The sequence below is a fragment of the Sceloporus occidentalis genome, unplaced genomic scaffold, assembly GCF_023333645.1.
Source record: "Sceloporus occidentalis isolate IW3139 unplaced genomic scaffold, rSceOcc1.0.p SCAF_6, whole genome shotgun sequence".
Taxonomy (NCBI): domain Eukaryota; kingdom Metazoa; phylum Chordata; class Lepidosauria; order Squamata; family Phrynosomatidae; genus Sceloporus; species Sceloporus occidentalis.
This window is the reverse complement of record NW_028316986.1, coordinates 34,906,350-34,932,181: the sequence shown is the minus strand read 5'-3', so window position 1 is coordinate 34,932,181 and position 25,832 is coordinate 34,906,350. Positions and strand designations below refer to the sequence as shown.

The following is a 25,832-nucleotide window of genomic DNA, read 5'->3' as shown; positions in this document are numbered from 1 at the left end:
TTGTTTTTAAGAAAGAAAAGTACTATAAGATACTCTTTTTGAACTATCTCTTTAAAATATACTAATTTGGAAACATGTAGATTTGACCAGTACATGATTTTATAGCATAATGAGGCATGCCATATTTAGAAGTTAGGGATATTAGGTTCATGCCATATTCCTCCCCTTCTCCACCAACACGTTTCAGTTACCCATCACCAGATAAAAGAAAACGAATCATGCAAAATATGGGCTTTGTACAGTAAAGGATATTGCACTCCCCGAGTACGGTGAGATTTCAGAAATATCTTGTAGGTCACCACACTCAGACTTGATGAGAGATATAGAGAGGCTTTCAGCTGTGTTGGGTGGGTGCGCTGGTGAACAAGGGTGATGGTTCATGTGGTGTGATGACATCTTGGTCCTCAGACTTGTGGTCTCCCTTGTTAGATCTAAGGATTCTGGGGAAGCTCTGTCTTTCCCTGGAAAGGCAGCTGAAGGAGCACCTAGTGGATTCTGAAATGGGTATGCCATAAGGGGTAGTGGAAAAGGATGGCGGAAAGAAGATGAAGTGAAACCTGTGGTAGCAGATAGTGGAGATTGGTGGAGAGCAGGGTGGTGGCTGCCAGGAGGAGGGCCAGAGGCAGACGGGTCAGATGAATTTTTGCGGACAACTAGGGGCAGTGCTTCTGTTTGGTCTGTGGAATTAGGCAGTGGCACATTGCCAAAGGTGTCTAGTGGGTTTGGAATGATGACATCACCAAAGCACTGGAGGCGCTGGTTGGCTGTGTGGAAGTTGTGGTTCTCCCCATTCACAGCAAATCTTGCTTGGGGGATCTGAAGTGGCGGGAAGACCTGAGGAAGTTGGCGGGCAGGTTTAGAAGAGAAAATCTTGACCACAGTGTCCACAACTTGAGTCATGGCAGTGTTCAGTTCCTGCTTCAGTGTCTCAGCTAGGTGTTTGCCTTCTGGATGGAAAGAGTGTGGCCCATGGTCTTTCTCTTTGGGGCCTTCCTTCCTGGGTTTGTTTTCAGCAATCTCTTGTTCCCTGATCAGGGCACGTGCACGGTCAATGAATTGCCCCGGGTCCAATTCACACATTTCATTATCTGACCTGCCCACGGAATCCCTTGCTCTGCCATCTAGCATTTCTGAACGCAGGCTATCTTCAGACAGGTTACCAGCATCTTCATCATTTTCAGAATCTGTGCTGTCATAGATTTGGTAGAACTTTTCCTGCAGCTGGCGCAGCTGTTTCTGCATGTCCTCCAGCTGCTGTTTCAGCTGTCTGCGCTCCTCTCGCTTCTGTTCTTTCCTTGCTGAAACCAGCTGCTGGAAACTCTGCTGCTGCTGTTGAGGCAGCTTTTGCTTGCGTTTATTTTCTCGGTAACTTTCTCGGGGGCTCACAGACTGTGGAGCCATCTCTCTTTCATTTTCATTGCCCCTTAATGCGACGCTTGGGGAATGGCTCATCCCCCGAATGATATTTTCAACCCGGGCACGCTTAGCTCTCAGGTGCTCATCACATAACCGATCCATATCAAACTGGCTCATCGTAGGCCTGCCAAAAGGGGAAAGACACTCTTGGGGGCTGTCTCTTGAAGAGTTGCTGCACACATCCTCCTGATGTACTTCTGAGCCTGTGCTGGAGAGGCCACTGGCTTGAAAACTGGGCTCAGTGCCACCATTTTTGTTCATGTTATTTTTCAACAGCTGGGAAATTATGGTTGCTCCTGGAAAAGGCATCATGGCATCTTCATACGAGTTCGCCCTCTTCAGCAGCTTGCGGAGCACATTTGACTTCTCCCCATCTGCATGCTGCACCACTGAATACTCAACATCCTGCTCTGAACCTTGGGAATTCATGGCACTAAAAAACGACGCTCTCGCCTTTGCAAAAAATGCAGATGCTGTCCCTACCGTCCTTTTCACTCCAATGTCAACTCTTCTTCTCTTGGTCTGCCTGCTTAAGAGGGCTGTGCTGTCATGGTCAGGCATCACTGAACTGTTATTGTGCCATCTTCAAAAGCTTGTCAGCTGGGCACAGCTCAAGAATCCTGGGACCCTGGCCAACAGAACAAAAGGACTGATGAATCATTTTCTTTAAATTTCTCCAAATTTCCTGACCTCAATCCTGAATCAAATGCAAAATGCATAGGCTCTGGGATTTATGGCACATTACAATTATTGCAATTTATTATGCACTCTACTTGAAATGAAACATTTTTAAATATTTCTGCTCCACTGGTTTAAGATGGATTAAGATTTTTTTAAAAAAAATAAGAGGAAAAACTGCTTAAGCACCAGTAATATATGATTCTCTTGTACAAATGCCTAAAATGATACTGTTTATCTTCAGAAGAAACAGTAGATTAGAAGAACATAGGCTCTAACAACCCATTGATTAAATTTAAAGTATTGAGATACACATTACAAGAGAAAATGAAACTAGGTCTTATTGTTCATCAAGACAGCCACATAAAATTTGAGTTTTTTTAAAAAAAAATCAGTTTCATTGCAAAAATAAATAAATAAAAGCAATTTTGGAAATAAAATGAAAAACCTCTCTTGATTTACATGGGTTTTGGTAGCCTTTAAGATCTGTGAGAGAGTGTATTCAACATATATAATATGCTGAATTATCAGGTTGTCCCAAATTTGGGAATAGCTCTGAAAATCACTTATATGTTAGAGAAATGCATTTTACTCTTAAGTATTCAATATTTTTAAAAAAGCATTGTCGTTGTTGCTATAAAGAAGATTATTTGATAGATCCATTATCCACAAGCCTATGCAAGTTACTATCCCTGTGTCATTTTGAACATTTAAATCTGTTATCCTGAAGGGGGTTGGATAGTGGGGGAGAACAAAATCTGTCACTCTTGATAACTGGAATATTTTCACATTTCATAAACTATGATATATGGTACCAAGTTGTTTGCATAATCACAAACAGGGCATTTCAGCCCTCTGACACTCTGCTTTAGAACAGCTTCCAAAAACAATATCTCAGGTGCCTAGTGAAATCATTCTTACATACAACATTTTATGTACACAGGCCCTTATTTCCTGTCACACACATACACACAGAGAGCAAGACTGAAAGAAAAATACGGATAGATGAAAGAAATCAACATGAACCAACAGCGTGAGAAAGGAAGATATCTCTTCTTTCATAGGAACCATAATTGTTTCCCAGGAATGCAGAATTTAAAAAAAGAAGACAGATAACACATTTCCTTGCATTTTATAAAAGGCTCTTGACATCATTTGTGACTTATTAACTAGTGATGCTAAACTCACATTGCACATGAGGCATTACAGACTCCTTCCGGTGCCTTCATGCTGTAAACTATACCGAGTTAAAATTAATATTCCCCCTCCCCAAGATGGTGTTTATCTAATATTAAACTTCACATTTGCTTAACAGAGCACAGTCTTCACAATAACAGGCTATCTTGCCAAAGGCAGCATTCAGACTTTTTGGAGTTGCTCCCATCTGTTTCGGTTCACCTGTAAAAACATCTACGTGCTCCCTAGGACTGCATCTGTGGCTAGTTTTTAAAGAATGACTACCCATGCAAATAAGCATAATTTCAGCATGAAATAATCTGTACAATCCAGTGAGTAGCCCATATTTATAAGCACAGTAGCAGCAGTGATGAAGTGTTTTGAAAGGATGGAAACCTTGCTCTATTATTTTAATCACCCAACCCAGCCATTTTGGACGTGTTAAACGAATACTTACAAAAATTTATTTTTATGCAAGCTATGAGATGTTCTTTTGTTTCTTTAGTTTGGCACCCCTAGAAAGATAACATTATAGAATTTCTCCCAAATAGGTTGTGAACCCATAATCAGTCACAAGGATACACACAGAGAGAGAATTTGGGGAGGAGGGGAATGAACTATCGATCAGACATACCTGACTGAATTCAAACGAAGAAGAAGGGGTTGGCCACAATCATCATAGCCAAATAAAAAATGAAAAGAGCATCTGACTCTCACTACATGTACCAACTGGGGTAGAATTAATTTATATGAGATTGTATGGCAGAACTGAATTCATCTGATGGACCAGGAGGACAAGACTTTTCAATAATCAGCAGTGGAGTTTTTAAAATGAGATCTCTTCTTTATATGGACCCATGCTGGAGATTCCCAGGAAATCTGGATAACAATGAAATTCATATAATCAGATTTCACTTAATAGTTGACAATGTGCTATTGCTCTTCGTGAAAAGTGGAAGCAATTCAAATCGCTTGTGAAATAAATAGGTATCGTCCTATTTTCTGTTACTCTATGTTTCACTAATGTTAATGAGAACAGAAACCCAGCTTAGGTTTTCTAAACCTTGGTTTGTTGCTGGATTAATTATAACTTGAATGACCACTTCTATAAATAAAGGGCAAAAAATAACTAGCAGTGAAAGTCAATTTAATGGACTAGATTCGCAGACAATTTACATTGGCAAAGAAAATGTCTCTTTTTATGGCTAGCTCTATTCTCTGATTTTCACATCAGTACAATTTACACTGGAGAGTTAGAAGTTTTATTACATGAGAGGCTTTTAAGAATGGAGTTCAACATTTACAAACAAGACTATATGCCTAGAAACAGTGAAGAAGTAGCAGCAAAGAGGGAAGAGCAGGACAATCCTGTGCATGATCACTCAGAAGATATAAGTCCCACTGCGTTCAGTGGCACTTGCACAAAGGCTATGTGTGCAGGGGCTTGCATGAGTAGCTTCTTTTGTCTATAAAACAGGCAATTGTGTTCAACAGTGAAACAAACTAAACTTTTTGGAAGCAATTTTTAGCCTTTGTTTTACTTTGTATATTTTAATCAATGTAAATTCTAATTGCCCTTGAACTTTGAACCCTGCTATAGGATTCTCTACATGTGTCTTTAAAAATTAGTCTTTTCTAGCTTCTTCTTCCCTTCATTGCTGTCCACCCAAAGACAGGGAGAGGCCTAGTGTATCTGCAAAGTGCTGACCAATGAAATGTTGAACGGAGATGGGTCATAAGGTCAGTGTCATGGATCCACAGTCCAAGGAATCCATTCTCCTCTCTTATATCCCAGCTAATCATTGTTTTTCAGCTTGATTCTGTCACCAGGAGGTAAGGGCCACACTGAGGGGTTACGCTCATGAATGGCACACATTCACCCTTCACTTACCTCATGGTCCCTGGGGTTCAATCCCTTTGCTTGCACTGACCCAAATATCATCTAACCAAATGCTAACTCTCCTTACTCCACATAATTTTTTTACATTTTTAAAAAACCATAAATAGTGAGAAATCTTCAGCCGAACAATGCCACTGGCTCAATCTCAAGGTTTCGAAAAATGCAAACATGAATCGACATCCTGAGAGAAACAGAATACTGTATCTAGCAGAATGTGAGATTCTGAGTCAGCAAGAGTGCACACATTTGATATGATGAAGTTTTTCCTAGTGGATGGGGGGGGGGAGGGGGGGCGGAATGAAGGAAGGATGAACCGATGATAGAATTATCAAGTGCACGGCTTTCTAAAGCAAAGGAAAATAAAATCTGTTCTGAATTCAAAGTATTTCTGTTTTGAAACAGAAAAGTTAATGAAAATCCAGAAGTCCAGGTTTGCTCATAGCTGACATAAATTTGGTAGATTACTAATGGTTTAGTTCAATATACATTGCAAGTTACTGACTCGTCTGTCTTAATATTTTGAGCCCTCAAGATACGAAGTACTGAATGGGAGATCATTTTAAAGGTATTCAGCACATGAGCCAAATCATGCCTTTTTGCAGATCACATTAACTACACTAGATAATGAAGTAATCTATTCTCCTCTAGTAATGTTCACATGTTGTAGCTCATACCTTGACTGTCTACTCTGCCATCCATACATTCACATGTGTCAAACTGAGGAGATTATGGGTGGTATAAGAAATATGACATAAAAGATACAAAAATATCTGAGGGGAGACTTTAATGCCCACAGAGGCAATGTAAATTCTTTGTAAACCATGAATATGAGGATATGACAAGCCTTAGTCATAGCTTGCTTAGCTTGCTTAGCTATAGAACTCAAGATTATTAAGAATGGCACCGAAAGACACATTTTCAAGGTTTTGTGCAAAACTGTCATCTTGCATAATGAAGGTTGTGGTAATTTTCGCTAAACAGCTTTCCTTTATGCCTGAAGTAGATTTGATTCAAGAAAAGGTAACTATTAAAAAAACAGATATAACTAAATTTGAACTCCTTTTACTTGAGAAGATGATATCCATCATACCCAGAGGTGAAGAATTATCTGGTCCAATTTCTAAATCAAAGGTGCTGATTACAAAAATAAAATAAAATAAAAAGCCAAGGCATCACTTAAAGAAAAAAAAATCCTACGAAGTCCAAAATTGCTTGTGTTTTTCCTCCTTTACAGAACTATTCTTTCTCTTTCACTGTCCTCAAGCTGGTATTCTTTAAGCAAGTAAAGAAATATAATTAAGCTGTCTAACTGAAGAAATATATGTGAGATAAAAATGTTCCAACAGGCAAGAGCTCTGGCAGAATGGATTAGGGAGCATAACAGAATGATAATGGCACACACACATTTGAAACAATACACTGCATGGATCAATGTGAAAGTTGAAGTGACTTTATTCTACTTCCTGGAAATACAAATGGAAATTTGTAAAATTCTGTCTCAGTAACAGAATGATGCTACACTCAATGAAGTTAAATGATGTGAAGGCATTTAAAAGTGTAAGTGATTAATTATTAGTTCCAGTATCGATTACTACTTTTTAAAAACTTCATTCAAACTAAGTCATTAGTTTTTTAAAAAATACAAGGAACAGTATATATGCCAGTTCTGTAGTTAAAGAAAGAAATGAGACCACTCTTTAGCATCATGGGCACATGGGGACCAATCTGGCAAGGTACTAAAAAGCTGCTGTGAAGCACTTAGCATTCCTACTCCTATATAACATAAAAGGTACAAAGTGTCTTGATGACTAAAACAAGTTAGTATCGCTCTGAATTGCTGGCTTTAGAATCTTTTTTTTTTTTTTTGGGGGGGGGAGGAATACCTCTCCTACATGAATGTATCCACAGATTATACAGTCTAAATAAACAATATATATGGGCAATACATAAAGGGACATTTTTTCTTACCAATGTACAATTGTGCCAAGGTAATTGGTAATTGGTGGCTTGTTGTAGTAGGGTTCCTTCAAGCTGTTTCCAACTTATGGTGACCCCTAAGGTCACTGGGTTTTCTTGACAGAATTTGTTCAGTGGGGGTTTGCCCTTTCCTTCCTCTGAGGCTGAGAGAGTGTGACTTGCTCAAGATCACCCAGGGGGTTTCCATGGCTGAGCAGGGATTCAAACCCTTGTCTCCTAGTGTCCTATCCACACTTGCTGTCATGAGTGGTGGCATACTAGCAAAATCCAATACTTGCAAAATTAAGTCATTTCACAGGTAAGTTCATCCCAGACTTTCTTAGTTCTTTCACTGCCACAAAAGGTATGGAACCTCCAATGAGAATATGGAATCAAATGGCCCCTAAGAAGATCCTCTAAGAAATCGCCCTAGCAGCTTGTAATGGAACACAGTTAAGGTAACCATCTTCAAAAAGTCAAAAAGTGCAACAGAAATAACCAGTATCTAAGACTGGCAATATGAAAGTTGCCCATTTATTTTTTAGCTGATTTAAGCAAAATCTAGTGGTTAAAAAAAGAGGCCACCTTTTAATTTAGAAATCAGTAAGTCACAGATTAATGAAGTGTTTCAAGAGATATGAATTACATGTTGTTTTTGAATCCTTAAAGGGTGTTCAAATCCTTTAAATATTAGGTCTCAAATGCTTTGGAGTTCTAACTAGGGACTTTTTATCTGTTAGAAGTGAGCACTGGAAAAAGTAAGCAAAATATGTGATGGAAGAGGCCTTGAAGGATGTAACCCGTGAAATAACTTGGCTGTAGATTTTGTAAGACAAACGCAAAGCAAAGATGCTAAAAAATAAGCATGTGGCTACATGCTAATCCATTTAAATGCAACAAGATGAATTTTAAAACTCACCAGGCTAGTGAGTGCAAAGGAGGCAAGCACTAAACATCATTCTCTATTTTTAATCTGATAGTTCAACCTTTGTGTTATACATACCCTCCATTAACCTACTAGATGACATTAAACTTCACAAATGACAAGTTCTCATACGTATGCACACAGCCATCCATCCCTCACACATGCATATTCAAATGGAGACTACAAACCTGCAACTTTGAAGGCTTTCTGAAGAGAAAGTAGGTGGGTCGGTTAATGAAAGACAGATATGGGGACTTCATCCTAGCTTGTTCACATTTTTTCTTTCTATTATTGGGCACCTGTCACATATTCTCTCTGTACCTTAAACCTGCCAAGCCAGTGTTCTCAAATCACACTATACATAAATCTGCTTTTAATGAAGATCAAAATGGGTGGAACACGGATTCCAAGACACAAGGCCCAATCCAACTAATATTTACCCAAAGTCACCCCCATGGAACTCAGTGACACTTCCTCTCTGATAAATGCGCATCCCTTTGCAGCTTTGGGTGGCAATGTCATATACACACATATTTTTATGTAAGCCACCTTTAGTCATGAGGTGCCAATTTCAAAGCGTGCATTTCAATCATATGAGCCCTGTATACTTTTAGATTTGCAAATAAGACCTCACCTTGAAAGCTGTACATGCTTTCCTCAGAAAAAGTCCCACTGAAAATGGCAGGGCTTTCTTCTGAGTAGCCACTTGTAAAGATGCACCTTTGTATACTATCTTGAGAGCAGGTCCCAAGTGGGACTTATTTTCAGGTCAGCATGCCTCAAATATATACATAATGGTTTATGAACACATGGTATCAATGTGGTATCTACCCTGTAATGCTTGTACAGTGCTGTCTTATTTGTGACAACCACATACAGGTCACGGCCACTGAATTGCCATCTTACAAAAATGACTACCACCTTTGAAAACATTTATAGTCACAGGTGGCTCTGTAACAAACAAAGCATCTAAACTACACTGACAAAAAACCTGTTTCATAGTCAGCACATCACAGTGTTACAAGGTCCATTCAAATTAAAATGAATGTACCATAGTTATTGCACATATTTATTGAGTTATTGTGTGTACTGTTTTTATTTTTTTATTGAAAAGTTATTGGTTTAATTAGAATACAATTATCCCAATACGTATTAGCAATCAACCATTTCATACACACACACACACACACAGAGACAGCCCTTCTTATACACAGATTTTTTTATACATGGATTCAAGCATCCACGGTTTGAAAATGTTCCAAAAAAAAGTATAAATTTCAAATATCAAACCTTGATTTTCCATTTTTTTTTAATAAGGGACACCATTTTGCTATGTCATTATATTTAATGGGACTTGAACATCCACAGATTTTGTTATACACGGGAGATCTTAGAACCAAACCCCAGCATATAACAAGGGTCCACTGTATATATAATATAATCATACATATTTGTTTATCTTGACCGGAGAAGTCTATCGATCCTTCTTTATTACACTTTCTTTAAAATCTGTATCTTCTCTTGTAAAGCTTCCAGCTCTCATTGCATTCCAAGGACCAACCAGGTCTCTGATCTTTCACCCATCCTTCTCTCATTCTCTGACCCTCTTCCTTTCAGCTCCTCAGCTCTACCTTCCTTACACCCTTCTCTTATCATCACTATATGCATATTTATTGAGTTATCGCTTGCACTGTTTTTAAGTGCGGACTGTTTTGAAATTTTGGCTTGCTGCCTTGAGTCCCTAGATCCTGAAAAGGGGGGGGGGGGTAATAATAACAACAACAAACAACAACAACTTTATAAAGCCACGAAGTGACCAAGGTGACAAGAGAAGAGGCCTGTCTGTTTATTTAACACACTCACACTCACACACAGATAAAGGCATATGTATGCCAGCATCTGAACTTTCTTTCCCTCTGAAACTTGCTCTGAAAGCCAACTTGCTCCAGCAGCAGTCCTCCTGACCTTGCTCTCCATCGCTTGCAGAAAAGCCTCCAGCTTCCAGCATTGCCCTCGGTTTCCCCCGTGCCCAGCCTTTAGCCCAGCCATCTCTCCGAACAAAGCGCCATAAAAGCATAAACAGCCCTTTTCCGCGAGAGAACCCTGCACCTGTCTCTCTTGACACAACACACACCTGTCTGGCCCCTGCTGCCCATGCGCAGTCGCCACCACCGCCAGCTCCAGCCTCCCTCGTCCCAGGCCCAGAGCCGAGGCAAAGAAAGGCAGAGGGACACAGGCGAGGAGGGCCCTGGCTTCCCTCCCCGGCGCTTTTCTTAGAAGAGGCATGGCCCCACTGCCTTACAGCCCAAGCGGCTGCTCCGTCGCTGCTTCTGCAACTGGCTACACACTCTCCCTCCCTTCGCCTTTTCTCCCAGCACCCTTCGCAGCCCACCCTTCCCCACCTGACACTTTTGGGAATGGAAGGTCGCCTGTTCGCAGAGGCTCTCTCCTCCTCCCAACTTTGGGGTCGATCATTATGGAGAGCCGCGCAGAGCTGGCGAGGAAGAAGCCCTTGACACTTCTGCCCATCTTGAGTTGGGGCCAAAGCTGCATCCGCACGGCGGCAATAACCCCGGATTGGACACCGCTTCCATAGCCCTTGAGCCCCGGCAATGAAAGCGGGATCCGACCGGGCTATTGCCGCCCTGTGGACGGAGCCCAAGTGGATCAAGTGCTACGGATAGAGCCTTCTCTTCGTGGCAAGGAGAAAATTGAGGGGTCATCCCTGCACGCACGCACGCACGCACACACACACACACACACACAAAACTACTTGGCTGCATCCACACGGGAGAAATGACCCGCCTTGGCAGCGCTTTATCTCTTTGTCTGACTCTTTGCTATGGAATTCTGGGAGTTGGAATTTGTTGTGGGTCCCAGAGCGGAGCTCTGCTCCGCTCCGGGCCCACAACAAACTCCAACTCCCAGAATTCCATAGCCTTGAGCCAGGAAAGAGTTAAAGCGCTGCCAAAGCGGGTTAATTCTCCAGTGGGGATGCAGCCACTAGGACCTGAACGCTTCCCTGATTCCCGGAACAACTCGCTTCCAAGGAAAAGCGAGTAAGGCGAACCCTGAACCCCCAAAACTCCCTCCAAAACCCCTTCCATCCTTCCAGCGCTCGGCCCATTTCTCTGACTCTTGCGTTGTAGTTCTTCTCTTTCCTTGTATTGAGAGACAGAGAGAAAGAAAGAGAGAGGAAGAGGAAGAAGAAGAAGTCAGGGGCATGCAAATGATAAGCAAATCGAAGGAGACAAAAAAGAGAGGGGGGGGGGGAAGGCAGCGGTTAATGAAGGAGACAAAGAAGAGAGAGGAGTCCAGGGCTTGGAAAGGGAAAGGGTTGCGGGGAGCGCAAGGGAAGAAAGGGGAAAGACATGCATCCAAGATCTCTTTTAAAAGAAGAAGAACAGTACAAAAGATCGGCAAAGAAGAGACTGGGAAGGAGGAACTGAAGAAAGGCAGACGAAGGGAGAAGAAAGAAAGAGAGGGGGAGGAGGGATCCCCCAGACATCCCCAACGCCAATCTTGTCCTTTCCAACCGGACAAACTATTGCCATGGTCCCCTTCAAGCCGAAGAGTATTAAAAACCAAATTTCTTTTAAAAAAACCCCCAAAACACCCAACTTTTTTTCTTAACCCCCCTCCCCCCCAAAACCCCCAACTCTCTCTTGACTCTAAACAGTGCTATTTCTAACTTATTAGAAAGCGGGGGGGGGGGGGAGGAAGGCGAACAGCATCAACCAGAATACAATCTTTGTCGGGAATAAAAGAAGAATCAAAAGCGCAACCCCCCTCCCTGACAATAACTTGATCCAGCATTTTCAAAGAATCTCAGGGTTAAAAGAACACTCCACACACACAAAAGAAAAGAAAGAAAGAAGAAAAAGGAGAGAGGCGCAAAAGAGAGCGATACTTACTCTGTGGCAAAGGCGACGGAACTGAGCCCCCCTCTCCCTCTCTCTCTCTCTCTCTCTGCCCCCTCCCCTTCTGAATAGATAGAAAGAGAGAGAGAGAAAGAAAGAGAAACAGAGAGAGAGAGAGAGAAAGAGGGAGCGCAGACGCTCGCCCAACACAACCGCTCCCGCAGATGCACACAGCCAGTAATTAGCCAAAGGAGGGTGAAAGTCAGCGTGCCAGAGAGAGAGAGAGAAAGAGAGAGGGAAAGAGGCAGAGGGAGAGAAGGAGTGTGCAGGAGAGAGAGAGAGAGAAAGAGAACAGAGCAGAGGAGGGAAGCCCCAGCTCTCCTGCGCCGCTCTTCTCCTTCTCCCTTCCCCGGCGGGAATGGTCTCTTCTTTCTTTCTTCCTTTCTTTCTCCCTTCCTTCCTTCCTCGCAGGCAGCCGAGCAGCGCGACGCTCAGCTGAGGGCTCCGCACCAGCACAAGATTTACTTTAAGACACAGCTGAAGGAAACAGGAAGACTAGACGTCACGCTCTGAGTGACGTCCGCCAGGCTCAGCGCCCAATCGGGAGGCTCCTTCGGATGGAAACGGGGGACAGGCAGCGGAGAACTTGGGAGGAAAAGAGAGAGAGAGAGAGAGAGAGAGAGAGAGAGGAAAGACAAGAGAGGGTGGGGGAGAGGAGGAGGAGGAGGAGGAGGAGGAAGAAGAAGAAGAAGAAGAAGAAGGGAAGGGGGTGGTTTGGGATCTCTCCCCCTCTTTCCCAGCTCCCTTCCTCCCCACCCCTCTTCGCTCAGGGGAAGGAGACTCGAGCACTCAGTTTGGGGGAGGTCACACACTCTCACAAACACACACTCTCCCTCTCACACACAGCCACCTCTGTCCCGACTTGCCGGGTGTGGGTGAGTGGCTCTTATCTTGGGAGACCTCACGCATCGCGGATGCCAAAGATGGAGAAAGTCCGCCCGAGGTCCCAGTAGGGTCTCCTAGCACTTGAGTCAATAGGGCCTAGGGTTACAGAAAGGTAATGGAAGTCTGTGTGTGTCTGTAAGAGAGAGAGAGAGAGAGAGAGAGATGCGCTGCGATCCAGACTGACTTTTCCAATGCCCCTGATTCTCCGTTAGACGGAGACCCGTTTGGTGCCCATTTGCAGGCGAGGGAGCCTGAATGAAAGCAGGGCATCTTGGCTTCGCTTATCCCGTGCTAACTCCCCTCCATCCCCTTCTCAGACTCTACTTGGCCATCCCAAGATTAGAAACGGGAGATTAGGAGGGCGGAAAAGTAACATGTCTCTGAACGCATCTTCCCTCGAAGTACTTGGAGGCCTTTAAACAGAGGCTGGATTGGCCATCTCTCAACGGGGATGCTTGGATGGAGAGTTCCTGCACGGCAGAAGGGGGTTGGGGTCTCCCTTCCAACTCGACGATTCTAGGATTCCGCGGACGACGGAGGAGCGCTTTCTTAAAGGACCGGGGAAGAGATCAAGCTGATTTTGTGGCCGTGACCAAAGAGGTCTCCAAAATTGTTACAAAGAAAGTTTCCAAGCATCTGATCCCTCGGGGGTCGTCGGGCTAATCCACAAGCTCCGCTCTGGGCCCCACAACAAACTCCAGCTCCCAGAATTCAATAGCCTTGAGCCAGAAAAGAGTTTAAAGCGGTGCCAAACCGGGTTCTTTCTCCAGTGTGGATGCAGCCATGCATTACTTTCTGTAACCCTAGACCCTATTAACTCCAGTGCTAGGAGACCCGACTGGAACCTATGCGAGTGACTTAAAGAGAAATTATGTCTTAGTTCACTTTGTGCAACTTCTTAGCCCTTCAGCTACAAAAGTGGCCTCGTCCGAAATGGAAGAAGTTCAGGGACGGCTCCCCTCGGCCTCTTCCTTTTCTCCATCACCGCCTCTTCTAAGAGAAACCCAACTAAATACAGTAAGGAAGAGAGCCCAAAAGACAGCAGAGTCCAAAGGGAATCAATCTCCTCTTGCGTATCTATATGCATATACTCTCTTCTGCTTCTTACACAGTCCCTAAGACAAGACTTTTTACAAAGAGACATGTTCCCTCCAAGTTCAGAGCAGCCCGCTTTCCACAAATCATCCCCACAAAGACCCTTCAATCCTGCTTTAAAGTAGATTTTACGTCTGGCATAATCAGTATCTCCTTCTCATATCCTCTGGAGTGTAATCAGCTCAGAAGAAAGTGATTCTATTTTGTTTTAAACTCCTAACTCATATTTGTTTGTTTGTTTATTCAGGACGCGCCAAAATTCCTCAGCGCGCCGTTCCTTCTTCAGTTCCTCTCCTTCGTAGGAAAGGAGATTAAAAGTGTGTTTGTTTGGTTGTGTGTATATGAGAGATAGGGTTTAAAAACAGAAAAGAAGAGCATTTTAGTGGGGGTCAGGCACAGTAAGGAAAGCGCCAGAGCCACTTTCTGGACCAGGAGCAAATCAGAGCAAAAAAAGAAAAGGTTGAGAAAAAGTAAAGACAGTCGACGCCTCTGTCCTTTGCGCGCGCAAATTCCAGCAAGGTTTCTCCCCTCCTTTCAAACTGTGTGTAAAATATGTTTTAAATACATCTCTTAAAATAAAAACAACAAACACCCAACTGGTTTGTGCCATTTACACATGGCCTCATGGAAAACAAACAAGCCAAAGATGCCGACAGGTAGTTGCTGTTTGTCTTGCCCGAGTGAGTGGAGGAGACTCACGGCGGCTTCACAACTCCGTGGCCATTTCAAGCCACCTGGAACCTGGAAGTTACTTTTCCAAACAAAACGTCCAAACGTTCACATGAACACTTGTTGTGTGTGTGTGTGTGTGTGAGTGAGTGTGTGTTGTACAAGGGAAAGGCTGAGTTTTGCATAGGGGCTGCTAGTTTTGCATAGCGACGACTGCACAGTGTGCCGCTCCCCGCCGTTTTCGGCGCCGTTTTCCCCTCAGCTTTATTAAGAAGGGGCAAAAAGGTGCCTCTGAGGGGGGGGGGGACCTAAATTTACTATCCCCTTCCAAAATAAAATATATAAAATTTAATAATAATAATAATAATAATAATTGTAATAATAATCCCCTCACAAGCCACCTTGTCAAAAAGTAGACTCTCGGGGCAACCTTAAAACAACAGCTGTCCCCACAAAATGCCCGCCCCTGATAAGGAATGGCGACCGCTCTGGGCCCACAACAAACTCCAACTCCCAGAATTCCATAGCCTTGAGCCAGGGCTGTTAAAGCGGTGCCAAACCGGGTTATTTCTCCAGTGTGGACACAGCTCTGTCTAGCCCTGGAAAGGAGGGGGGGAAACCCTCTTTGGGTTACTTTTCGTGGGAGGAACAGTCTTGAGGGAAAAGGGAGACTTGTTGAGGGGGGCTAATCCGGCTCCCCTTTTCTACCATTATGGAGACTTTCCAGTTACTTCAGAGGGGAGGAGAAATTAGGGGCGGTGAGGTGGAAAAATGGGGGAGAAAAGAGGAAAAAATGTTCCCCTCCCGGACCCTTTCTTTCTTCCTGACTTTGGGGCTGGGCTTCCATTCTTTGGGATGAAAGAATATGCGGCCGTTCATCCCTATTTCTCAGACTCACTCCGCGAAATTGGGATTCATGGATTTCAGCCAGGGAAGGGAGGGTTTGCGTCTTTCTCCCTCTCCCCCTCTCTCTTTTCTTTCGCCGTTTTCTTTCTCCCGGGAGGGAAAAAAACCCTCCCTGAATATCTGATGCGACTCTCCCATCTGTTTCTTCTAATCTGTGAGGTGAGGCAGAAGAGTCAGGAGGCGAGGAGATCTCCGTTTGTGGGGGAAAGTGGGAGCCATCCGCGCTTCCCACTGGGAGCCACTGCCGCCGCCCACAACTCCCTCCCAGTCCCTCTCCTTATCTTTTAGTGTCAAAGAAGGAACCAAAGTTTAGCCTCCCCCTCCCCCCTTTTGGAGGCTGCCATTTTAAAATAAACAAACAGCCTCTGAACTTGGTACCTTCTCAGGGCAACTTCTGCTTTTCCCCCTTTTTGTTTTCCTTTCCCACTGTTTCACCACCTCTCTCTTTCTTTTTTTCAAAACCCCTTGCCCTTGTTGCCAACGCTTTTTCTTTTGCAAAACCCCCTGCCTTGGCTGCCAACGCCTTTCTTTTTGCCGGATCCCTTACCTTGGTTGCCACCACTTTCTCATTTTTCAAAGCTTTTCTCCCCCCCCCCCCAAATCCCTCACCTTTGCTTCCATCTTTTCTTTTCCCAAATCCTTCACCTTTCCTGCCACCACTTTTCCTCTTTCCAGACCCTTCCCTTCTCCCGCCGCCCCATTACCTTTGCTGCTTATCTTTTTTCTTTTCCAAATCCTTTACCTTTCCTGCCATCACCTTTCTTTCTTTTCCCTCCCCAAATCCCTTACCTTGGCTGCCATCATTCCTTCTTTCAAAACCCCATTACCTTTCCTGCCACCACTTTTCTCTATTTCCAAATCCCTCACCTTTGCTGCCATCTTTTCTTTTTCCAAACCCCTTCCTTACCTTTCCTCCCACGACTTTTCTTCTTTCAAAACCCTTTCCTTTTCCTGCCACCCTCTTTCCTTTTGACAAATCCCTTATCTTTGCTGCTATCTTTTCTCTTTTCAAAACCCCATTACCTTTCGTGCCATTACCTTTCTTTTTTTCCAGATCCCTTGTCCTTGCTGCTATCTTTTCTTTTTCCACACCCCTTACCTTTCCTGCCATCACTTTTTTTCTTTCCAGTCCCCTTTCTTCCTTGTTCTTTCTTTCTCCCCTTTACAAATCCCTTACCTTGGCTGCCTTCCTTGAATGCCCCTTCCAGATTCTTTGGCCCAATGGTGTCTGCCTGGCCCGACTTTATAACTTGTGAAAAGCTTCGGGTTCCTGGTGTGTGTGTGTGTGTGTGTGTGTGTCTTTTCTGTGTGTGTCCCCCCCACCCCTCGTCTTTTATCTTTTTGGAAAAGCACCCTATTGGTAAAAGCGACAGAAGAATCAAAGTCAGGGCCGACTCCCGTGGCTGCTTGATGGCCTTTTTGTGTCCAAAACGGAGCCCGGTGTGAAGGCTCAAAGCCTGTCATGTTTCCTTTCTTCCTCCCCTCTTAAAACAAAACCAACCAAACGTCGGAGGAGCACCTCCCCAGCGTCCCTCAACTCCATCCCTGGACGAGAGGGAAAAAGGATGCCCACAGGGAACCCACCACCACCGTTCTCTCTCTCTCTCTGACCCATCGGAAGCCTGTGGCATTGGTTGAATTGGCAACGAAACGGGGAAAAACCCTAGAGCTTCCCCATTCTGACGAATGGGACTCGAAGTCCGCGCCAAAAGAAAAAAGTTCATCGGAGTTGAGAACAAGTTGTATGATGTCCCACTGGATCAAACTGCAATAGACGACCCGCATATTACTATGCCCAGTATGCCAAGGTGGCACCATGGAGACTAAGGGAAAGAAAGAAAGCCCACTCTTGGGAGCAGGGGCTTCCGTAGACTTGAGCCCTGCTATTTCCTCAGATGCATGCTCCCAAGGAGCCATCAAGATCCCTTGGCATCTTGCTTGTCCAGACTGACACCATGAATACGATCTCAACATTCTAGAAAGGGACAAGGAGTTCTCTGCTACTTCTCAACAGACCCACCTCTGTTGCATCCCCCCCCCCAGGTCCTCTTTTTCATCGGGTTCGCGGTGTAAAAGAGTACCACCCCCTGCTTTTATAGTAATTAAGGTCAAGCCACACTGCAGAAATAATCCAGTTTGAGACCGCTTTAACTCCCCTGGCTCAGTGCTAGGGAATCCTGGAGACTGTAGTTTATGGTGGCTCTGACAGAGAAGGCAAAATGTCTCACAAAAGTTCAGTTCCCAGAATTCCCTAGCATCGAGCCAGAGCAGTTAAAGCGGTCTCAAACTGGATTATTTCTGCAATGTATTTGGCAGCTCAGTTCCTTTATAACGGCGTTTTTGGGAGCGTTTCCCTTCTCACAGTGACCTCCAGCTCCAAGGCTGCCTCTGCACTGCAGAAACAATTGGCGCCGCTTGAGCGGCCATAGGGGATGCTGGGATTTGTAGTTTGCTGTGGCACCAGACCGAGGAGGCTAAACGTCTCGCGAAACGGCAGTCCCCAAAATGCCATCGCCTGGAGCCAGGGCGGTTAAAGCGGTGTCAAAGTGGATTGGTTCCGCAGTGGGGATGCAGCCTGAGATCCCTGACGTGCCTCATCCTCTCAAGCGTCTTCTGTTCATATGATCCCACTTTTAGGGATGGAGAAGGGCTATATCCCCATTGGACAGACGGAGGGTAAAGAATCACTGGCTCCATCAATCAAAGTGAGGAATCACAATTCATCAGGGGCAAACGAAACTAGGGTTTGATTTCTGGCTCGGCTATGAAACCCACCGGATGACTTTGGGCAGGTCACATTCTCTCAGCCTCAGGGGATGGCAAGGGCAAACCCCCTCTGAATAAACTTGCCAAGGAAACCCCATGATCGTCTCGAAGGGCATGCAACCACACAAACTTTAGTCTACTGGGCTTTCCCATTTTACAAATGGAGAAGGGATATCCCCACTTTGCAGAGAGCCCTTTGCCTTCAGTCATGTCCAAGTGACTGCTTCCCACCCTCATGGCAGGGGACGATGACTCAAAATTCACCAGGTGCAAACTTAACTCTACTGGTGTTCCCTTTTTACAGATGGAGAAGAGATCTCCCCTTTTTACAGAGGGACAAAGTTATTTGCCCTAAGTGGTATCCCACCCTTGTGCCAGGAAGTGATGAATCAAATCAACAGGATTCAAACACACTGCAGAAATAATCCAGTTTGAGACCACTTTAACTGCCCCTGGCTCAATGCTAGGGAAGTCTGGGAACTCTACTTTTATGAGACATTTAGCCTTCTGGGCCAGAGAGAGACTTCGGGTGCCACAATAAACTACAATCTCTAGGTTTCCCTGGCACCCAGCCAAGGCAGTGGATTATTTCTGCAGTGTGTATTGGAGCTCAGTCTACTGGTGTTTCCATTTTACAGATGGAGAAGGGCCATCCCCCTTTTACAGAGGGACAAGTAAGAGCCCTTTGCCCTCAGCCATGTCCAAGTGACTGCTTCCCACCCTCATGGCAGGGGATGATGACTCAAAATTCACCAGGTGCCATTTTTCCCCCCAGAAGTGCCAGGAAATGTTTCCCTTTGAATCTGAATCCAGGGCGAGTGTTGAATTTCTGCCTGCCTCACAGCTTTTGAACTTTAAAGGCGCAGAACAGAAGCCATGCTGGGTGAGGAGGAGAAGAAGACAGGGCTTGTGTTTGTGTGCACCCATATCTTGTGCCTGCTGCTCTTGGCTATACATAGCACCTATGTTTGAAGAGACACTCGAACCCAGAGCTTGTGCCTGTGCCTGCTGCTCTTTGCAAGATGGGAGGAGAAGAATGTTTTATTTTGTTTTTTGAAAATTGCAATGGAACAGCAACTTGCAATTGACTGGTACCAGAGATATAGCCAGTACTGGCTTTGCCTCAGGCAACCAAACTTTCCAAAAATCAAGACATTAACAGATGGTGGCAACCACATGGAGAGATGATGTTGCTTAGAGAGAATCTAGTCATTTCACTCAAGCCGAGAAAGAGTGAATCCCAGAAGGACACCATGTATTCCGAAGAGTTCTGCACTTGGCCCGTTCTTATCGCTCTCCCTTCTGCTCCCTGTTTCATCAGCTTCATTGCTTTCTTTTTTTATATATAAATTCTTTTTTTTAATAATAAAAAAATAACCAAACCCACAAATGCTTCCCGAAAGGGACAGTGGGCCGCCAAGTGTTTGTATGGCATTCAGGATGCTCAGTGATTTCTATTTGTGCTGCTAAGAAAATGTTTGTCTATGGATAAATGAAAATTACTATACATATATACACACACACACACACACACACATGCAGAAAGGGATATTCCATGAATGAATACTAAGGCTAATAATATTAACTGAGATCTGGGATGCAATCTTAGATTTGAAAAGAAAATGAAGACAACATTCCTGAATCACAAGTGTACTTGGATTTGCACAGTGCAAAGTAATGTGCTGAATTAGTTGAACCTTATGCAAGTCTGATGCATTATTCCACCTGACTGACAGGAGGAAGTATGTTGCAACCTTGAAGTTAATAATAATATTTTAAAACCCCTAAGAACTGAGATCCAGAAAGCTTTGAGATTAGAATAATAAAGCCCTGCTTGATTTCACTTTTGGAATTATTTCCTGTATCTCATTATCACCTGTAATGAGGAAGGATCAAAATGACTTCCTAAGAGGAAACCTGTGTAGTAACTTTGAAAGATGCCTAAGGGAATGAAAAAAAACAAACCCAAACTCGTAATCTTTCTGAATATGAAGGACAGTAAGCTCTATTGATATTTCAGTATATCTGTATTATAAACTTAAACCAATTGTTGTAATCCAATTTTGCCATCACAATATATCCCCTGAAGTATTGTAGCTGGACGGGAAGGGAAAGCGTTATCTTACCTGCTTAGAGCTTGGGAAGGGAATGCCATTCCCAGCATCCCAAGGCAAGAAGGCCAAGGGAATTGTGGGAGTTGTAGCCTCCAAAGTAACTTTCTCAAGCTCTGTATTAGGCCTGCTAGAACTCTAATGCTTCTTAAAGGACAATGGTATGCAGGGATCTCCAGGGGTATAGAGAGAATGGCTGCTGAAACTAGTTTTTCTAGTTTCAGTGTGAACATAGTGAAACCAGTGTTGAAACTAGTAGCATCAATATAATTTGTGTTGTGCAGGTATAACATAAATCAACCAGTTGTTATTTGTACTTGAAAACAACTTTTGTTTCTTGATGACTGATAAGCAGCCTTTTCTTTTCTGTTTAGTGGAGATCTCGGCCTCTAAAACTAAAAGAACAACAACAACAAAACCACAGAATAAAACACCAGGAGGTTCTGATGTACATCTGAAGTGTCATCAGGGTTTGTTGTCTAGATGCATCTCTTTTCCTCACTTTCTGATTATTTAGATCATTTACTGGAGTATCAGCAAGCACTCCGCCACAACCTATTGAATGAGATGCCTTCTCTATGGACATTGTGGAGGAACATAGGGACCTTAGATTAGGTCACACTACTTGTCCATCAAGCTTAGTATTTTTTGTCCATGGTCTCTGCTAGAGGTCATTCCCATTACACCAACCCTATACTTTTAATACACAGTATCGGGGACTGAATATGAAGAACAACTACCTTGTGATATGAGCTTTTTGACAAACCAAACATGACTTGCAAAGTAGGTGGAGGACCTTTTCCCAGCCCTGCCCTGCTCATAGGAATGGTTGGTGATTATGCAGGAGTGGGCTTTCTTGGTGGTTGCTCCCTGAATGTAGAAGCCCTTGCCAAAGGAGGCTAGGCTAACTACTTTGTCCTTCTGCTGGCAGACAGAAATTGTTCCATTCAAGCAGACTTTTAACAACAGCCAGGCTGGGGTGGAAAGGATGTTTGGGAGGGAGCTCTGTACATTTTATTGATATGCTTTCAAATGAGTTAGCATCAGTTTTAATATTATGACTTGCTTCATCAAGTTTTAGTATCTTAACTTCTTATGTTTTGATTTGTAACTTTTTAATTTTGCTGCGAACCAGTTTTGAAAGTGAGGTGAGATATAAATCAAATACAGTGGGTCCTTGGTATCCACTGGGGTTTGGTTCCAGGACCCCCATGGGTACCAAAATCCGTGGATGCTGAAATACCATTATATACAATGGGATGATAAAAAGGAGTCTCTTATATAAAACAGCAAAACCAAGCTTTAGCTTTTGAAATTCATACATCTTTGGAATATTTTCAAGATGTGGATTTTTGAATCTGTTGATAAAGAATCTGTGGATATGGAGGGCTGACTGTAAGTAAGTACTAAATAAAGAGAATTCTAGATGGTCATTTCCCAAGGATTCTTTATTTATACATTTCTAGCACTGACATAAGGTGCAGTGGAAAATATTATTTGGTATCCTATATAATGAATCTGGATGAATATTACAAAAAGCAATGGGACAGAATAAACCCAAGTGCTAATTAAAATATGCCAGCAAATATGGAAAACAAAATGGTGGCCAACAAACTGGAAATGATCAATATACATGCACATCTACAAAGAGGGAGACACAAAAGACTACAGCAACAATAGGACCATAGCATTAATTTCTCATGCAAGCGAAGTCATGCTCAAACTTCTGTAGTACAGACTCCAACAATATATGGATAGAAAAATCCCAGAAATCTGAGTCAGATTTAGGAAAGGAAAGAAGCACTAGGGACCATGTTGCAAACATAGATAGTTAATGGAGCAGACCAAGGAATTCCAGAAGAAACTCAGTATTTGCTTTATAGCCTATAGCAAAATGTTTAACTTCATTGATCACAAACAACTATGGATGGCACTTAAAGACATGGGAGTCTAAAATATCTGATAGTCCTGAGGAGAAATCTGTACTCAGGACAAGAGGGTACTGTTAAAACAGAATGTGGAGAAACACAATGGTTCCCAGTTGATAAAGTGGTCAGGCTCAGCTGCATTCTGTCACCTCATTTGTTCAACATGTACACTGAGACTATCGTAAGAAGAGCAGATTTAAACTCAGAAGAAGGAGGTGTGAAGGTAGGAGGAAGGAACATCAACAATCTAAGATACACAAATAACACTATATTACTAGCAGCAAACATCTCAGATTTAGAACAATTACTGAGGCAGGTAAAAGAAGAAAGTGCTAAAGCTTAATCCTGAACATAAAGAAGACAAAAATAATGACCACAGAGGAACTGCACAAACTGAACCTAGACAATGAAGAAATCAAAATAGTTAAAAAGATAGAATCATAGAATCATAGAATCGTAGAGTTGGAAGAGACCACAAGGGCCATCCAGTCAAACCCCCTGCCATGCAGGAAATCTCAATCAAAGCATCCCTGACAGATGGCCATCCAGCCTCTGTTTAAAGACCTCCAAAGAAGGAGATTCCACCACTCTCCAAGGAGTGTGTTCCACTGTCAAACAGCCCTTACTGTCAGGAAGTTCCTCCTAATGTTGAGGTGGAATCTCTTTTTCTGCAGCTTGCATCCATTCCTCCGGGTCCTGTTCTCTGGAGCAGCAGAAAACAATTTGCTCCCTCCTCAATATGACATCCCTTCAAATATTTAAACAGGGCTATCATATCACCTCTTAGCCTTCTCTTCTCCAGGCTAAACATCACCAGCTCCCTAAGTCATTCCTCATAGGGCATGGTTTCCAGACCTTTCACCATTTTAGTCGCTCTCCTTTGGACACGCTCCAGTTTCTCAATGTCCTTTTTGAATTGTGGTGCCCAGAACTGGACACAGTATTCAAGGTAGGGCCTGAACAAAGCAGAATAGAGTGGCACTATTACTTCCCTTGATCTAGACACTATACTTCTATTGATGCAGCCTAAAATCGCATTGGCCTTGTTAGCTGCCACATCACACTGTTGACTCATGTTCAACTTGTGGTCTACTTGGACTCCTAGATCCCTTTCACACGTAGTTTCATTCAGCCAGGTGTCCCCCATCCTATATCTGTGCTTTTCATTTTTCCGCCCTAAGTGCAGTACCTTACATTTCTCCGTGTTGAATTTCATTTTGTTAGCTTTGGCCCAGTTTTCTAGTCTGTTCAGGTCATTTTGAATCTTGATCCTGTCCTCTGGAGTATTAGCTACTCCTCCTATTTTGGTGTCATCTGCAAATTTGATAAGTATTCCCCCAATTTTGTCCTCCAAGTCATTGATAAAGATGTTGAATAGAACTGGCCCAAGGACAGAGCCTTGTGGGACCCCACTGGTCACTTCTCTCCAGGATGAAAAGGAGCCGTTGTTGAGCACCCTTTGCGTTCGGTTGGTCAACCAATTACAAATCCATGTAACAGTTGCCTTGTCTAGCCCACATCCCATAACTTGGATCAAACATTGATCAGAACAGAGACTGCAGTCAAGAAATCAGAAGACTCGGAATGGGAAGGACAGCTGTGAAATAGACAAGATGCTAAAGTGTAAAGATATACAACTGAACATTAAAGGTAGAATTGTCCAAGCCATTGTGTTCCCCATTACCATGTACAGATGAGAGAGCTGGACATTGAAGAAAGCAAATAAAATGAAAATCAATTATTTTGAGATGTGGTGCTAGAGAAGAGTGCTGAGGATACCATGTACACCAAGAAGACAAAGAAGTGTGTTCTTGAGCAGATAAAGCCTGGAATTTCCCTGGAAGCCAAGATGATCAAACTGAGGCTGTCGTACTTTGACCACATCACGAGAAGGCAAAGCTCATTAGAAAAGACAATAATGCTTGGAAAGGTGGAGGACAGTAGAAAGAGAGGGAGATAGCATGCCAGATGGATAGACTCAATTAGGGAGACCACAGGTATGAAACTACAAGACTTAAGCAGAGCAGTGGAGGATAGAGGATAGAGAGGCTTGGAGATGTTTCACCCATCGGGTCACTATGAGCTGGGGATGACCTTTGTGAGACAGATGAGAATGGTTCTGATTTAAAGAATATTTTCCTACTTTATTGTGAAACTACTTTATGTATTAATTTCCTCCTCTGGAAAATCTACATTCTTTAAAATGCACATATATTTTTGAAATGTCTCTTTTCCACTTCTTCGCCTATATTGACTACATTCACACATGGATGTTAACCATCATGGGAGAGTCATGCATAAAAACACTCACCATGGGAAGTTCCTGTCCTTTGGAACAGGAATTTTGGAAATGAAGGTAGTTCCTAGCAATTGAGTTCTTTCTAATAGCCCTTCCAGAAGGAGGAATTTTGAGCAGAAGGATGATAATTCTAAAATACAAACTACATAAGGATGTTATGAAACTAAGCCATCTAGTGGATTGCTGCTAGTTCAAATGGCACAAAAGGTTTTACTAGAACCATTGGAAGTGTTGTGTGTATGTGTGTTCAAGTCACCTGTTGACTTATGGTGACCCCATGAATTTCACAGGGATTTCTTAGGCCCAATATAAAACAAGAAACATAGCAGAGATGTCCTGCCTTAGTGACTACTTCCTCCCAGATATTCTCTCTTTATCCCAATAGCTGCTTTACCCTTTAGAAAGAAGACTATCAATTGTGGAATAGTGCTGTGAAGAATTTAATAATCAAGTTGTCAGAAAGGCCATTTGGTTGTGTGTTATGCTTTGCCATAACAGGGCTGATATTGTTGGAGGCTTCCTCGTGCTTGTCCTCCTTAAGTGAAGTGTTACTACCTTTGGAAAAACAGTTCAGTCTTGAGTGGAACTCAGGAGAGTTCCTTTACATTTCCAAGATCAACCTTCCCATAAAATGTACTATTCTGTTCTATTTCCTGGTTGTTTCCTGTATCATGAAAGTTTAACTTGTATGACAGGTATGGCAAGGAAGAGGAAAAGGAACCAGGTTTTAGACTCCAGATCTTTTACTTTAGTCATTATAAAGTAAATTTAGGATAACTTCCATCAATCCACTTTATAAGAATATGTAACAAGGAACATGACCATAAGGTACATCTGAGACATCATTCAACTTCCCCCATTCCTTTTCATTCCTCCCCTTTACTGCTTAATTCAAGAATAATGTTGTCTGCATGGAGGTATTTATAGAGTTATTTGTACCATATGAATAACATAAGTAGCACAGTGAGGCGGCCCAGGAAACTGGCTGTGTTTAGGAGGAATGTGAGAGGTGGTATGATAACCATATCTAAATAGCTGAAGGGATGTCATGTAGAAGATGGAGCAAGCGTGTTTTCAGCTGCTTCAGAGACCCAAGCTTGAATCAGTTGAAATTACAAGAAAAGATGTTCCACCTAAACATTAGGAAGAACCTCTTGGCTCTAAGAGCTGTCTGAGAGTGGAATAGACTCCATTGGAAGTTT

At 43.2% G+C, this 25,832-nt stretch overlaps 1 protein-coding gene across 4 annotated transcripts in view; it reads right to left on the bottom strand.

Moving 5' to 3' along the window:
• Positions 1-16,755, bottom strand: part of PROX1 (prospero homeobox 1) — a 90,411-nt gene extending 73,656 nt beyond the window's left edge. For 2 of the 4 annotated variants that reach the window (XM_089529292.1, XM_089529295.1), the window contains exons 1-2: positions 11,966-12,514; positions 253-2,044 (exon numbers count right to left, since the gene is read on the bottom strand). In XM_089529292.1, the coding sequence (XP_089385418.1) occupies positions 253-1,977 (1,725 nt within the window). In that variant the 5' untranslated portion in view covers positions 1,978-2,044; positions 11,966-12,514. Of the gene's footprint in view, positions 1-252; positions 2,045-10,185; positions 10,705-11,965; positions 12,515-16,703 lie in introns of those variants that run through there. The other 2 variants (XM_089529293.1, XM_089529294.1) reach the window with 2 other exon arrangements.
• Between the last annotated feature and the right edge of the window lie 9,077 nt (positions 16,756-25,832).